This window comes from Pseudophryne corroboree, chromosome 3 (genome assembly GCF_028390025.1).
Source record: "Pseudophryne corroboree isolate aPseCor3 chromosome 3, aPseCor3.hap2, whole genome shotgun sequence".
NCBI lineage: Eukaryota > Metazoa > Chordata > Amphibia > Anura > Myobatrachidae > Pseudophryne > Pseudophryne corroboree.
In genome coordinates, this window is record NC_086446.1 from 204,990,348 (window position 1) to 205,007,607 (window position 17,260).

Sequence of the window (17,260 nt, forward strand, 5' to 3'; positions counted from 1 at the left end):
CTTTCAATCAGAAGTAAACCAAAGTTCATGGGATTATTAATAAGAAAAGAAGACAGAAAGAACAGAGGGAAAAGGAGGATTGAAAAGTAAGAGGCACTGTAAATATAGACAGGATGGAATGGTGTAAATTCAATCTCATAAAATAAAAAAAAACAACAACATCTAAACCAAACAAATTGGGAAAATGAGCATTAATGACACAATATTATATGAAAGTACCTGTTTTGAAGTTAATACTGAAAGCTTCTTGCTGATTGGGCACAACAACATTGGTGTCATCAGTGGCCAATATTTCTATGATGTAATACTCCAGACGCGGGTTGAGGTCTCGGTCAATGGCAGTGACCTCGGCTATAATGGTTCCCACCACAGCTGACTCCAAGACACTCACAGTTTGGATTGGATTGACAAATTCTGGTGGGCAGTCATTAACATCATCAATAAGGATATTTACTGTGGTGCTTCCAGACAAGGGAGTGGTGCCGCGGTCCGCAGCCACAACCATCAGCCTGTAGGAATCTTTCTCTTCCCTATCCACAGTTACATTGGCTACCCTTATAACCCCTGTGATTACATCAATGAGAAACCTATCCTGAGCACCACTTTCAATGCGGTAGCTTAGTTGCTGGTTAGGGCCACTGTCTGCATCCGTTGCCATAACCTGCACAACAGAAAAACCTAAAAAAGAAAAAAAACATATCAACTAAAAGAAAGATGTATCTGCCACCACAAGTTTTAAGTTAACACAAGAGCAAGGATAGAAGATACAGATATTGGAAATTCTAAGCTTATAGAATATGAAATTACAGAGCAGTGTAAAGTTTCACTAAAGCCACTAAAGTCACTAAATACACTCGGTCCTCAATAAAATGCTAACAGCCCAGCGTTAAACAATTGTGTAGAAGTACATTTCCCTCTATCACCTTTCATTTGCTACCTCCTCCTCTATACCTTGTGCTGGATGCATAAGTGTTGCGAATACTGCTGAAGCATCTGCTAAAGCTTACATTTTTTTCTAATAAACTGGGAAAGGAACGCAGTCATTCATAGGCTGCTATCCATCACCTCACCAACCTATGGGATTTGCGCAGATAGTTTCACATCTATTTAATCCAGGTTTTAAGGATATCCCTCCTTGAGCACAGGTGACTTAAGGCCTGATTAATAGTTGTTCCCGAATACAAAATATGCTAATGTCTCAGCATAAGGATTTGTACTGAGACATCAACTGGCAGCTTTGCTGCTCCGTAATTAGATGTAATCCTGAGATACCGTTGCTTATAGTGAACCTTTTCTGATCTTGGCAAATTGGGCATTTTTGCAGTCCCCATAAAAAGTGATCGCACATATCTGCTATGGTTCAGCCAGAGGCGGGCTGGCCCGGGGGGCAGGGTGGCAAGTGCCCCCTGGCCCACGCTACTGCCAAGGGTCATGGGCCGGCTGCCACCTTCCACTACACCGCGGCTGCACTGACAAATTTATAATAAAGTATCTTTGGGATAATTTACACCAGGCCTAATTTTTTTTATTTATTAATAAATATTTTTTTTAAACAAAAAAACTCCATTTAAGATGGCACCATTACTTATGGGCCAGTGCGCTGGACTTGCCCCCAGGTTATAAGTTGTCAGCCAGCCCCTGTGTACACACCACAGTTAAATGGCACCTACTGTAATCTTAAATACAGTAGACATTTCCAAGTTTTCTGATGTTTTACTGCTAAAATAATTTAATAAATAAGCCCCAGAGAGAGAGAGAGAGAGAGAGAGAGAGAGAGAGAGAGAATGTCTGACAAAACAGAGGGAAACAGCAGAACGGAGAGTGGAAAGGTAAAAGAGGAAGAGAAGTGAACTAAGTAGCTAAAGGCTAGATATCAAAAGTAAGAGGAAATTAGAAAATTGGGAGACAACTAAAAAGTCTTAAGGAAGTGATCAAAAGGAGATTAACATATAACTCTTTGCTGCAGAGGACGAGTGGAGCATGTCATCCACATATACCTTAAAACTGTGGATGTTGAGTCCAACCCATCATCCGCTGCAAACTGCACTCAGGGCTGGATTATAGGAGGGTGACAGGAATGGTCGTCCCAGAGTCCCCATACATTAGGGACCCCACACAGAGTCCCCTAGAATAGTAAACTGGCACTATTAAAACTGGAACACAGAATTTAGCTGTGTATCTGTGCACCCTCCACTTCAGCAGCTCAGCTGTTCCTTAACAGGGGCCGCCAAGGACCTCCTTACTACAGTCGGATTCGGTATGATATGCCGATGGACGGGATGCCAGCGGTCAGAATACAGACAGCAGCATCCCGACCATCAGAATACTGACAGCCTTCAAAAAAGTACACTAACCATCCCCTGCCCCCTACTCTAACCCTCTCTTGTGGGTGCCTTACCCTAACCCCCCCACCCCACGTGCGCCCCGGTGGTGCATAACCCTAACCCTTTCTTCACCACTGACTAAACCTAACCCTCTCCGCTTGTTCCCTAACCTCCCTTTGTAAGGGCCTAACCCTCCTACCCCGGTACCTAACCACTCCCTTCCCGTCACTGCACCCTAACCCACCTTCTAATGCCTAAACCTAACCTCCCACACCCCGCATTAGGATGCTAAAAGAGCGTTTGGGGGCTCCTGGAGTCGGTATTTTGACGCCAGAAACCCAATCTCCATTGGGATTTTGATGTCCGTATTATGCCTCTGGTTGGGATTCGGGCACAGTTATTTCGGCCACCAGGATGCCATCCGGCATCATTATAACTACATCCCCTACAGTCAGTCTCACGGGATAGTGATGGCAAATACCACGAGACACTGCACCAGAGCCAGACTCTGCAACGCCGGGTCCGATCATGTAATGCTCTGGGGAACTTAATTGCCACTGGGTCCCCACAAGCCTTAATTTTTTCCATAACCTCTTTCTTTATTAAAGCATGTATATATTAAATACAACTTTGACATCTTTTAACATAAATGTGTACACACATTATTCACGCCATGTACAAATGAACAGTATCAAAACATGTTTGCTATGTATTATACAACTAAACTCCAACCAGTAGTTCACAGTCACCCGGAGCAGTAAAAACGGTTTATCAGTGTAATCACCAGTCGAGGAATAGGGGGGTCTCCTCCCATATATAATGGGTGCAAGGTGTGCGGTGCACACAGGAACCTGGGTCCATGAGGGCCCACACCGCACACACTACACCCATATAAATATACTTACTCCTCCAAAGTTTTGAGGCATCCAGTGATACAGACATATTACCAGGAAAATGTTGCAGTGGTCGTTTTCCCATGTACGTGCATCACCCCCTACTCTGTTATAGAGCTTCACCAATCTATGTATCTATGTAATACAGAGCATGAAAGTGTTCAAAAAGAATATGGCCCTTAGAAAAAATCAACTCGTATAATGACCAGTGGGAATCTTAGTTTTGCTAAGAAAGAGTTTTTTTTAACTTTGCTCTTTAAGAGGAGAACATGTACCATGTAAACATACAGGCATTTCATCAAAATGAAGGAATTCTCAATGCATTCTTATAGCAATGATAATACTGTTCTGAACGGCTTTACCTGGAGGGCTGTTCTCCTGGAGATGCACAACAACACTCAGTGGACTAAAGATGGGTCTATTGTCATTAGCATCTAATATTGTTAAAACAAGAATGGCTGTGTCATTCAGCTTCCCGATATCCTCTGCCACCAGGGTGAGATTCAGCACTGGGACACCGAAAGCTTCTCGGTCAATAACTCTGCCCACTTTCACAGCCACAACACCTGCAATAGAGAAGGTTATTATTATTACCAGTTATTTATATAGCACACACATATTGCACAGTGCTTTACAGAGATGTAACTGTTTTTAAATAATAAATATATCTTAGTGAAATTATATGTATAACCGCTCTCTGTAATTGATCTCCTGTGAGTACAAAGTGCAAAGCAGCAAAGATGCAGCGCAATTCCCCTGTTGGTTTTGGGTAACTCAGTATGTTCTGACATATGTAGATTCTCTGCAAATGGTGTAAGTTTCTGGAGAAAGATGGCATTGCTTTTCGGGTTACCAGATCTCTCTGCCAGCCAAGATAAAGACTCGGCTATCGTTCAGATAAATATTCAGAGCAGGCACACTGGTGCACCCGGTTTTGCAGAGCAGTTAAAAACTAGATTTCATTCAGTGGCATGTGACTACTGAAATAAGAAAAATAGGTGAATCAGGCACATTTTTAGGAGGTGTTGGGTTCCAAATTCCAGCAGTCAAAATACAGACCGCAGCATCCCAATGGTGAGAATCCCAACGGGGTAAGGTAAGTACTGTATACTGACCTTTCCCCAATGCTCCCTATCCCTAAATCCCCTTTCCCACACCCTAAACTTAACCCTACTCCCCCCACCACCTGCAGCCTAAACCTAACACCCCCTTCCCGCAGCCTAATCCCAACCCTCCCTTGGGGGTGCCTAACCCTAACCCCCGGCCCCCCTGAAGCCTAAACCTATCCCCCTCCACACAGCCTGATCCTAACCATCCCACCGTAGCCAAAACCTAACCTTCCCCCTCACAGCTTACCTTTCCGGCGGCCCGGCAATCACTCATTCGGGATCCCTGCGGTCGGGATTCCAGTGCCAGGATTGTGTCCCTAGTCAGGATGTTTGCGCGGGCATTCAATTAGTGTCAGGATTCCGGCGTTGGTATTTTGACTGCCGGGATCTTGACCGGATCCCTTTATCAGTGGACCTTGCTGTGGAGAACAGCACACAGCCATTGCCACTGACAGGGAGATAGGATAATACTTTAAACCAGTTCAGAGAAGAGTGGAAAACAGATCTGATCGTATATAGAATTTTCTCCTTGACCTGGGGTGCTGTGAAAAAATTGCTGTGCGCCTGAGGGGCTGTGAACCAAGAAAGTTTGGAACGCACTGCTATAAATCAATAACAAACATAACAGAGGCATTATTTGGTTTATTAAATGTATTAAAAGACATTTAGAAGCTGATTGGAGCACCATTTAATGTCAACAATATCACTCGTTAAATCTGCCCCTTAGCATCAATTGTAACACTTCATAGCATGATGACACCAACTATATCCTTCACAGAATAAAGATGTGTATTATTTAGCAGTGCATACAACTTCTGAGTAACTTGTATTGAGGACTGGATATAAAGTGAATACAGTCTTACCTGTGCTGTTGTGCATGGTAAACAAATCCATCTGAGACCCAAGTAGACGATATGACACCACAGCATTTGGTCCTAAGTCACTATCTAAAGCTATAATAGGTCCATTCAGGACATTGATGGATGATCCTAGATCAAACATGAGAGTCAGAATCTTGAAAACAGATGTCACAATCAACTTCCGTAGATAGCTTCACCCCAATCTTCCCCAACCCCCTCTGTACCAAACAGATCCCATGACTTGCTGTGACAAACATTAATAATGAATGAGAGATACAAGATGAGGCCCAGACACATATGCTTTAGTGATGGCTCAGGCTGTTGTAGCCATAGCAGACTGAATTGACCCAGACAGTCCTGTAGGGAAATAAATATGATGATCAGTCCTTATGCATGTGGAGAATTGGCATAGAAATATTAAGACTCGGATTGCTGATCTCTTGATGATATTTGTTAGCAGGTTTACTTTTGTTCTTGTTACATCTCTAAATAGATAGACATTAATTTATGAACACCCAGAAACCATGTGAAAGAAGCCCTCTAGATATTAATATACATAATTAGTGCTGATCTATTCGATCACATTAATCTACTCAAGGCACGTTTCCATGGCATAATCACTGAAGTATACACTTCTACAGACATGAGTAGGGCAGTCTTATGCTGAGTACACTATCCTGCCGTGTCTAGCACATGGTTTAGCTGTAAAACAGCAAGCATGTTTCATGTGAGAAATGCATATTCAGTTAGTAATCTCACTTCACCTTCAAAGGAGGTATTCTTGTGATAGACTGATAAGTGTCATAGTTTGTGTTTTATAATTGCCCCTGTGCATGTGTAAATGTCCTCACCACAATGTCAGCAACAAGTCCTGTACAATACCTATAATGCCTACAGTATGTGCGTCACAGGGCAGTATATAGTTTTCAAAATCCAGTGAAAAATAATGGAGATTGTCTATGCCTGGTAATACTAAGGGAGACTGTTATTGGGGATTCCATTTGCACTATTCAAAAATAGTGAATATAAGTATTAGTGAATACCTATTGCTTCTTTCTATGTTGAATACCTGGGAGGCCAACACACAACAGTGGTACAATCAGCAAGAGCTGGTGAGTTAGATTCACAATTGCAGTGTATTTAACATAATCACTGTAAATAGAAAATATGTTCTATGTGCAACAGTGAATAAAGCTTTATATTATTAATGCATGTTCGCCATCATGTTATTATCAACATTAATACAGCATGAGAATATTCTACATCACATAGTTCAGACCTGATCGCAGCAGCAAACTTTTTCTCTAATGGGCAAAACCATGTGCAGTGCAGGAGGGGCAGATATAACATATGCAGAGAGAGATTAGATTGGGGTGGGGTGTGTTCAAACTGAAATCTAAACTGCAGTGTAAAAATAAAGCAGCCAGTATTTACTGAAAAGAAAATATTTCAATGTAATATGAATTAGACTAACAACCAGTACTTATAGTCTATACTACCGGCTGGAGAGTTCTCCATGATCTCTGCCTGATACGATCCTTGAGAGAACACAGGCCGATTATCATTCTCATCGGCGATTGTCACAATCAGCAAGTCAAAATCCTGTTCAGAGAAACAAAGAAGTCTTAGGGGGATATTTACTGAGCAGTGATAAGAGCGAAGAAGTGAGCCAGTGGAGAAGTGGCCCCATCAACCAATCATCAGCTCTGTATTATTTTACAGTATGCAAATTATAGATGTTACTTCAGTGCCGATTGGTTGCCATGGGCAACCTCTCCACTGGCTCACTTCTCCACTCTTATCACTGCTTAGTAAATGTCCCCCTAAATCACAATGTGCATAATGTCTCAGCCAGTATGTAAAGCTTCAAAGTAATCTGCCTACTAACAACATAAACTGAACTGTTTTGAGTATATTAGCAATAATAGCAGCCTGAAATACACATTTCACTGGTTCACACAAAAAGACCTGATGCAAAACTATGTCCACTTTGATAAATACAAAGGGTGGTATCGAATTAGCTCCAGTAATTTACCGCAGCTAATGGATTCGCTGGGGCTATCCAATTAGCCCCGATACCCAGCATTTATCGGGGATTATTCTTCAGGTGAAGCATAACCCCCGATAAAGAGCCCTCAGAGCCGCTATTACACATAGGTCTGGATACTTATCCCAGATCCCATGTGTTGACGCACGAAAACTAGATACTTTTCTCCTAAAAAAAACAAAACAGGCTTTAATTGGATAGCTCGATAATAACGTTTTTTTTGGGGCAGGTAATTGGATACCGGACAAGTTGTTCTTATTGTATGTACGTCAGCATAATTCTATTTAACATAACAAATGTAACCAACATTTTTCTTAAATACAACCTCACCCTTCTAGAATTACGGATATTTTCTGGATTGTCCTTCACAGTCACCGTTAGCCTGTACTCAGAAACCTTCTCTCTGTCCAGCTGACGATTCACATAAACTATTCCTGACTGAAAGAAAAAGGTGTAGAAACAAGTATGAGCATTGTCAGTAACAGACTCTCTAATGACTTAAAAATAACACTGTGTTCTTGTTGGAACAAAAAAGATGTTTTGTCACTGAAGCAAATCTTGCACACTTTAAGTACATTTACAGATTTGAGTTAATAGTCAATAGATAAAGGGCCCGATTGGTTCACTCACAACTCCGATGTTAATCGATCAGCACAGATTCTGTAATGCACATGTGCTGATCTCTGTCTGTGATTGCCCTGGAAGGTTGGTGGTGGGCAGTGATGGGGACCGTTCTACTAAATGGGGGGCATGTGGCTCCTGTTTAGCAGGGTCCACATATTCCGATGCAGATTTCCTGGCACCACAAGCCTGAACAGCCCAGCCATCCAGAGTAACTCGAGGGATACTCAAAAGGACAATGTTTATGCAAGTTATCCAATGGCTGTGGTCCAGGGACAGACTGGAGTTACTATACAGCCCTGGCATGTGATTGTGCGCATGCCAAGAGTCCCAGTGGCCTAGCCTCGTGGCTTGCCCCCCGTCTCTCTATGCTGGGAGGCCAAGTAGAGTGCCAGGAGGCTGAGCTACTCGGCCAGCCCCGATCTCTATGGGTGCCTGGACCGGCCCATCTGCCCTTCTGGCATTTCCCAGCAGTTCCAAGCGGGCAGTTCGGCTCTGGCTGTGTCTTCGGATTCAGCAGCAAAACAACAAGCATGCTTGAGTATTCTATTAACATTAGATGCCTCTTGCAGTATTAGTATATTTTCGCATCATTGCTGTGTCCAAAGATGCAGCAGTGATGCGACCTGCATCCATGTCTGAATCACCCCCAAAGTTCTGTAACATTTGGGCTGCAGTGTACGCGTGGTTTAAAAACTCAAATAGCCGTACCTGTTTTCTACAGCTGTTAATGCAACTTTAAACACTGATATTATTTCCAGACATCTTGATTGTAGACTTACGTTTTCATTGATGAAAAAAGTATTCTCTCCATTCCCTGCAGTTATGTTAAAGGTCAGAATGGCATTACGGCCAGTGTCAGCATCACTAGCCAGAATTCTGGTGATAGGTGTTGATACAGGTGTGTTCTCGCTGATGGTTATATTTAATGGAAGGTTAAGGATAACAGGATCGTTGTCGTTAATGTCTAATACACGCACATCAACAATGGCCTGTATGGGAGTAAGAAGCAGAAATAAGCTCCAAAATGAATGTGTTACATCAGTGTCAAACATAATGTTACCTAAAACAGGTTCTCCTCTGCTTTTATGCTGATATCCCTTCCATTAAATAACGAATTAAATTACGATAATTATAACAAAGATATAGTTTAAAAAAACATATCTAAAAACTACAATATATTAGGTCCCAGTTATCAATGAGTAATAACACTTGTGTATGATAAATGGTGCTTCAGCCAATCAGCTGTCATTTCTCAAACGCATGAAAGGTAGGAGCTGAACACTTGACAGAGCTAATTGGCTGGAGCACAATATGCAATAAGTTTTAACATTCACAACAAGTTGTATCACTCATTGATTCATGAGGGCCATAGTTCTAGATTTATCAAAGCTTGGAAAGAGATAAAGTACCAACCAATTGTCGTTTTTCAGGCTGTAACATGGCAGTAAGGACTACATATATCAAAGCTGAGAGAGAGATAAAGTGGATAGAGATAAATGACCAATCAGCTCCTTACTATTGAGTATTTATATCCACTTTATCTCTCTCTAAGCTTTGATAAATTTAGCCCACAATATAAACATTAGATAAAATTATAGAAAAAAACATGGTTTTCTAAGGTGCTAAGCAACAAACAATACTGTACATATTATTGATCACAAACATTGCACTTCAGAACTAATATTACAGATGTGACTAGTTATCATATGCAATATACAACATAGAAACAGTACAACTGACTTTACCGTGGCACTGAATGGTGGGCTGCCTCTATCCTTTGCCATTATAGTTATGTTGTAGAAAGCAATGTTCTCTCGATCCAGTTCATAATCCTTTCGAACTCTCAAATCGCCCTCGACTGAAGAGATTACAAATTCCCCTGTTCAAGCAAAGCAGAGTTATTTCACTTAATTCTAATTATGTTACATTACAATGTCTTAAACTTCAATAATTTACTCTAAGCAATAATGCACAATAGATAATACAGGAAATCCTACGCAACACATTTGAAGCAGATTGGGAGTTTGGAATATTGGTGAGAAATCACAATATACAGTATTTTTGCTATACTCCTTTATATACCACTATTTTAAAAAGTAATAAATAAAATGATACAGCAGGTATGTATAAAAAATGTAATATCAGGTAATTTCAGCTATAATCAAGACCGACAGAGTATTTGCATTTAAACTAGGTTCACTGCATTATTTTAGTCTAATGTATCAGTTTTAACTCGCAACATACTTGTATCAATTACATTATTGTGGGTAATGTGGGTGGGTCTAAGATGATGGTGTGGCCGCTAAATCATTTACATGTCTACAGCCAATCCATGAAGTGTAGAACATTTATTAGATACGACTAAGTTGTCCAATATATATATATATATATATATATATATATATATATATATATATATTTTATGGTTTGGGTATGGGTGACTGGCGGCTTAGATCCCGGCGGTCAGCATACGGACGCCAGGATCCTGGACGCCAGAATGCCGGCAGGGGGGCGAGCGAAACAAAGCCCCTGGTGGACTCGCTGCGCTCACCATGCTGCAGGCTCGCCACAGGTTCTATTCCCACTCTATGGGTGTTGTGGACACCAATGAGTGAGAAAAGTCCTCGCCCCCCCCTGGCGGCATGCTGGAGTCGGTATGCTGACTACATCCCATATTTTATATGTGTGTGTGTGTGTGTGTGTGTATTGTATATAGAGTAGGATGATGAAACTAAAGATGATGATACTAAGGTGACTCTGCAGTTTATTTATTACCAGTTACTTATATAGTGCACACATGTTCCGTTGCGCTTTACAGAGAATATTTGCCCATTCATATCAGTCCCTGCCCCAGTGGAGCTTACAATCTATATTCCCTATTACATGTACAACCCACACATTCACATGAGGGTTAATTTTGTTGGGAGCCAATTAACCTACCAGTATATTTTTGGATTGTGGGAGGAAACCGTAGTACCTGGGGGAAGCTCACGCAAGTACGGAGAGAATATACAAACTCCACACAGTTAGGGCCATGGTGCAAATCGAACCCATGACCTCAGTGCTGTGCTAACCATTACACCATCCATACTGCCCAGTTGAGAGTTGAATGAGGCTGGAAGACGCAGAGGGATATATTTACTAAAATGTGGGTTTTAGTAGTTGAGATATTGCCCATGGCAACCAATCAGACTCTAGTTATTGTCTTCAAGAACACAGGTTCTCAAACTCGGTCCTCAGGACCCCACACAGTGCATATTTTGCAGGTAACCCAGCAGGTGCACAGGTGTATTAATTACTCACTGACATTTTAAAAGGTCCGTAGGTGGAGCTAATTATTTCACTTGCGATTCTGTGAGGAGACCTGCAAAACATGAACTGTGTGGGGTCCTGAGAACTTTAGCTGTCAACCATTTAAGATCCACTTTATTAAGTGGTTCAAATGGGGCAACTTGAAGGGCCTTTAGGACTAAATTTAAGTCCCAAGGCACTGTAGGAGGAACAAAAGGAGGCTGAATCCCCTGGAAAAAAGTACACACATCCTGTAAGTTGGCAATTTTCTTTTGGAACCATGCAGTGAATGCTGACACGTGCACTCTCAAGGAAGCCACCTTCAAACCTTTATCCATTCCTACCTGAAGGAATGCTAAGACCCTGGAAACTCTGAAAAACTTAGGGTCAATTTTCCGTTCACTGCACCAATGAATAAAGGTTTGCCATATTCGGTGATAAATGCGAGCTGAGTAGGGTTTCCTTGCTCTGAGTATTATTTGAATTACCTGTTGTGAGAATCATCTTGACTTCAGGATAGAGGTTTCAAGAGCCACACCGTTAAAGACAGTCAATCCAGATGTCTGTGATAACAAAGGACCCTGCATCAGTAGATCTGGACGTTGAGGGAGCAGGAGTGGGGCATCCATCGACATTCTCTGCAGATCTGTGTACCAATGCCTTCTGGGCCAAGCTGAAGCTATTATTATCACGGCAACCTTTCCTTGCTTTATCTTTCTCACCACCCTGGGTAATAGGGTGATTGGAGAAACACAAAAACCAGATGAAAGTTCCATCTCACTGACAGGGCATCCACATACATCACTTCGGGATCCTTTGTTCTTGACCCGTATGCGAGAACTTTGTTGTTCTTACCGGATGCCATGAGATCTATCTCTGGCAACCCCCACTTGTCTACTAGGGTGTGGAAGACCTCTGGGTGTAGAGCCCATTCGCTTGCCTGAATGGTGTGTCGACTGAGAAAATCCTCTTTCCAGTTTAGAACTCCCGGAACGAACACTGCGGACAAGGCTGGATGATGAAGTTTTGCCCACTTTAGTATGTGACTTACCTCCTTCATCGCTTTTCGGCTGCAAGTTCCTCCCTGATGGTTGAGGTACGCTACTGCCGTCGCATTGTCCAAGTGGATCTGAACTGGTTTTCCCCGAAGACTGTCCTTTGCCTGAATCAGTGCTAGAAGTTCCAATATATTTATTGGCAGGCAACTTTCTTCCTTAGTCCATTGCCCATGGAAACACAACCTTCCTGACACTGCTCCCCAGCCCTGGAGACTGGCATCTGTTGTCAGAATTTCCCAATCTGATATCCAAAAGGGTCTCCCCTTGTTCAGATGGGATGTCTGCAGCCACCAGGCTAATGACCGTCTTACTTCTATTGTAAGAACCATAGTCTGCGTTTTTATCATCTGATGCAACCTATTCCATTTGGCAAGAATCAGATGCTGCAGAGGCCTCGAGTGGAACTGTGCATACGCCACATGTCGAATGTTGACACCATCAATCTCATCACATGCATTGCTGCGTGAATGGATACCTTTTGACTGTGTAGCAAGTCCTGAATCCTTGACTGAACCTTGGATATCTTGTTCAGAGGTAAGATTACTCTCTGAAGATTTGAATCCAGTACAGACCCCAAGTGAGTCATCTGCTGTGACGGAACCATAGACGATTTCGCTCAATTTATGAGCCACCCGTGCCTTTGCCGACAAGTTATTGTCTGTTGCAGATGACATAGGAGCAATTCCTGCGACTTTGCCAGGATCAAAAGATCGTCGAGGTATGGAAAAATCTTATCCCCTGCTGGTGGAGATAAGCTGCCATTACCACCATAATCTTGGTAAATACTCTGGGGGCTGTGGCTAACCCAAAAAGTAGAGCCTGGAACTGAAAATGCTGTTGGAAGATAGCGAACCTGAGAAAGCACTGATGGGACAGTGCTATAGGAACATGTAGGTAAGCATCCTGTATATCCAGGGATACCATATAATCCCCTGGCTCCATGGCCAAAATGATGGACTGTAAAGTTTTCATATGAAACCGAAGTACCCAAATGTACTTGTTCAGCACTTTGAGATTGAGAATGGGCCAAAATGACCCATTTGGTTTCTAAACTAAAAACAGGTTAAAGTAAAAACCCTGTCTTCGTTGTGCATGAGGAACTGGAATGACTACCCCTGACTGATGCAATTTCTGAACTGCCTCTTGCAAAGCCCTGGCCTTCGTCTCTACCCGAGAGGGGCTGGTACAAAAAAACCTTTGATGAGGGTTCTTCTTGAAGGCAAAAGCATAACCTAGAGATACCACTTTCTGCACCCAGGCATCTGTTGTAGACTGCTGCCAGATCTGTGCAAACTGAAGAAGTTGGCCCCCCACCCTGGGATCCCCCAGGGTGGAGGCCCGCACCTCAGGCTGATGGATTATTATCAGTTTTACCACCCGGTCCTCTGGTAGCCCAATGCTTTTTAGTCTTACCAGACTTGTTGTATTGGGACCGCTTGCTATCACTTTTTCCTTTAGCTTTTCCTTGAGACCGAAAGGGATGAAAAACCAGAACTATAGGTTTGAAATTGTATGTGGAAGGAAACTTTACCTTCTTGGAGTCTGCTTCTGACTCCAAAATATTTGTCAATTCTTTACCAAAAAGAATATCTCCAGAAAAGGGCAAAGATTCCAAAACCTTCTTAGATTCTGAATCAGCTTTCCACGTACGTAGCCAAACTGCTCTGCGAGCAGCGACTGTAGAAGCCGATGCCCTGGAGGCAATAGTACCCATATCCAATGCTGCTTCTTCCAAGAACATTGCAGCCTGTTTTATATGTGCTATATGGGATTTTTGCTCTCTAGATGCTATTGAAAAATCCCCCTTCAATGCATCAGCGCATGCAGCCACTGCCTTTGCCATCCAAGCTGAAGCCATGGCTGGCCTTATGACTGCCGCAGACATGGAAAAAAAGGTAATGTAGATTTTTGCACTAATTGAATCACATGCGTATCTACTTTAGGAGCCACCTCCCTTTTTAAACAATCCCCAGCTGGAAGAGGATAATTAGAATTCCATTTCTTAGGAAATCTAAACTTCTTATTGGGCGTAACCCAAGTCTCTTCCATGATTTCCGTCACCTGTTCTGACCCTGGAAACTCAGTCTTAACTGTTTTGGGATGTTTAAACACAGATGCCTTGGTTTTTAACACAAACACTGCTGAATCCTCTAAGGAAAGAATGGCTTTCATTGCTTTAATTAACTCAGCTATATCCACTTAGCTGAGACCTTCCTCCTCCTCTTCGTGTGCCAAAGCAGAGTTTATTGAACTTTCATCCTCCGATGAATCCTCATCAGAAACATGTGTAGCCTGTGAGGATGAAGATTTACTTACCACTGGCTTATCAGCCTGTTTCTTTTGAGATGCTTCTACTGGAAGTGATAAACCACAGGTGGGAAGCTGCATGTAAGGGTTAATCGTGTAACCTGTCCCTGGTACAGGAATTGGAGGAATTATCCGTTCAGCTATACTGGATAATGTCTGTGCAAACATAGCCTAAGGTGGGTCAACCTGCACCTGAAACTGCCTTGTATTTTTCAAGAGACCCTGGTGAAAACTAAAACAATTTGCACACAACCAATTCTGAACCAGATCCTGAGAGGTTAACACAGTTATGCAAATACAAACATGATATGAGTGTCGGTGTTACTGTGAGTGTATCTTCCTCACCTTTGCCACTCTTAGACATGATAAATAATCAACACTTCCACAGTATACTACACAATTTGTGACTTTAATCACTTTAAGCTTTTTAAAGTGACCTACAATCTGACCCTACCCATGCACCAGCATTGAGGATCGGCATAGAAAACAACTGACAGAATATATAGTAAAGTCAGCAATCACACTAGCAGTCAGTCACATGTTATACATTAGTATAATCAACTACATTTCAAGTATGTAGGAGAACATATTACTGAATCATGTTTAAACAGATCTACCGTATTCAGATGCATAGTGAAAGAAACAGTAATAATATATAGACTCATATGCAATAGGCACTTATCTAACTATTAGTACTCAATAAGGTTGATAGAGACTTAGTGCTGTATTACCCGTACTCAGTAGAGTGGGATACAGGGAGGCTCGCCTCGCTTCCAGGACCAATCAAATACGTTAGCGAATGCTAAGTGAATCCAGATGCTACTAGGGTACACTGCCGCGCCATGAACCTATAGTGAACACTGACGCACCTGTCACACAGCCGCCTTTGCTGAGACTGGGACCCCTTCATGAAAAGCGTCCGAGACGGAATCGGGAAACAGTCATGGCGGGAGACTCAGTGGAAACTGGTCATGAACTGGGGGGAGGGATGACCAGGAGAGCGTCTTACTCCCCACTGCTGACATCAACCCTAGGGATCGCAGCCTCATACTATTCCTGGAGCCTCTGATCCCTAAGGCCTAGTGCTGGTGCACCCAAGGTGGCAGCCGCGTCAGCGACTGTTTGGTAGTCTCCTCCCAAAACAGTGCGGATGTGTCCATATTCCCCTTCTAAGTGGAATCAATGCCTTACCTTCTCCCCGTGCTCCGGTCACAGCCTGGTAATGTCTGCTGGACCTGCTAGTATATCCGACACAGATGCCCGCTGAAACATTACTGTACTCGTGGGTAAGCATTGTCGTGCCCCAGCGGAGAGTTGTTGGAGCGACTCTTTCTAAGGTATGTATGTACAAGACGCTTTTTAGAAGGATCACTCAAGAAAAAATAGTAAGACTATAAAAATAAGATAAGAAAGCTTAGGGCTGCAAAAAAACAGCAGCCCTCTGACCATGGTCCGGCTCCTGCCGCACCAAACAAAAAACTGATTTGCCTGAGCCAGGAGGTGGGCCCGTTGCATTCTGGGAGGCCGAAAAGCTTTGACCGATTGGTGCAAATCCGCTGTCGCTTCATAATATCCTAATGTTATCCTGTGGATAACCTGTGGACCCTGCCAGAGAAATTTACAGGTAAAGATAAATTATTATAAGTTAACACTGTCCGATGTGCACCTGATATATCGTACAAGCCTGACATCGGTCAGTGTATACCCAGCCTAACAGTTAGACATATCACTCTTATCCGCAAAATACAGTATATCAGTAAAAAATAGTATTATGATCCCTAGGTCATAATACCTACATCCATTAAATAAAACTAATTCTTCAGAACATTGTTAAATGCAGTACAACCTACATCCACTGGCCTCTTCAGTTACTAAATATTTCTTGTAAAACACTGCATAAAAACACTGTATTCAGAAACTGATAAATAAATAAAAAGCATTTTCTTTTATGTATTTCCATCCCCTTTATGATACAAGTTACAATTAACCAAATAAAATCTAAGTAGTAAAATAAATAAATAAATAAATAAATAACTTATTTGGGCTCAGTAACATCACAATAACCCATAGTACCCCTTTCACACTGCCAATGCCGGATCCCACCCGGGAATTGGAAACGGGTCCTTCCCGGGTGGGATCCGGCATTGGCAGCTGCTGCAGGCTTTCCCGACCTGGCAATATGCCGGGTCGATACCGGGTTATTTGTGTGGTGTGAAAGGGGTATTACTGAGTCATTTGGCCTCTAAGCTGTATCTACAATAATGCATGCTTAAAGCAGTAGACCAGAGAGAAACCTGTTCTCTGTTTGGTCTACAGACTATTTTATTGAGGTTTGAATCTTCTCTATTAGGAAGCATTAGTTATTTATTTATTTATTTATTTATTTATTTATTACAAAGAGAAGTCATATTTTACTTCATTAATAAACACACCTGCTCTTCTCTGCTTTGTAAGTTCATGACAGACCCTTCTTTTAAAGTCTACCACTGCCTCAAGTCCTTCACTATCTACAGTATCACTTCCTCAGTCTCCAAATCCCAGGATATCACCCTCAATTTTGCTCATCAGTCCTCACATTCAGTTTCTTACAGTCCTGTCACCTCCACAGTCACTACTAGAATATGCCCTTCTATCTCACCTCCTATCACGTATCCCTCTCACTCATCGGTCTCTTGTTCAATCTGTCCTAAAGGACATGGCAGAACTGATCCTCTGCCTATCACACTGCTCCCCCCCCCCCCATATTT

The 17,260-nt window shown here is 42.4% G+C and overlaps 1 protein-coding gene across 6 annotated transcripts in view; it reads right to left on the reverse strand.

The window, feature by feature from the left end:
- Positions 1 to 17,260, reverse strand: part of CDH23 (cadherin related 23) — a 1,868,204-nt gene that overhangs the window by 63,667 nt on the left and 1,787,277 nt on the right. For 5 of the 6 annotated variants that reach the window (XM_063958778.1, XM_063958781.1, XM_063958782.1 and 2 more), the window contains 7 exons: positions 9,603 to 9,736; positions 8,637 to 8,846; positions 7,564 to 7,671; positions 6,686 to 6,788; positions 5,190 to 5,315; positions 3,580 to 3,783; positions 220 to 678 (listed from right to left, as the gene is read on the reverse strand). In XM_063958778.1, the coding sequence (XP_063814848.1) occupies positions 220 to 678; positions 3,580 to 3,783; positions 5,190 to 5,315; positions 6,686 to 6,788; positions 7,564 to 7,671; positions 8,637 to 8,846; positions 9,603 to 9,736 (1,344 nt within the window). The remainder of the gene's footprint in view (positions 1 to 219; positions 679 to 3,579; positions 3,784 to 5,189; positions 5,316 to 6,685; positions 6,789 to 7,563; positions 7,672 to 8,636; positions 8,847 to 9,602; positions 9,737 to 17,260) is intronic. The other variant, XM_063958779.1, reaches the window with a different exon arrangement.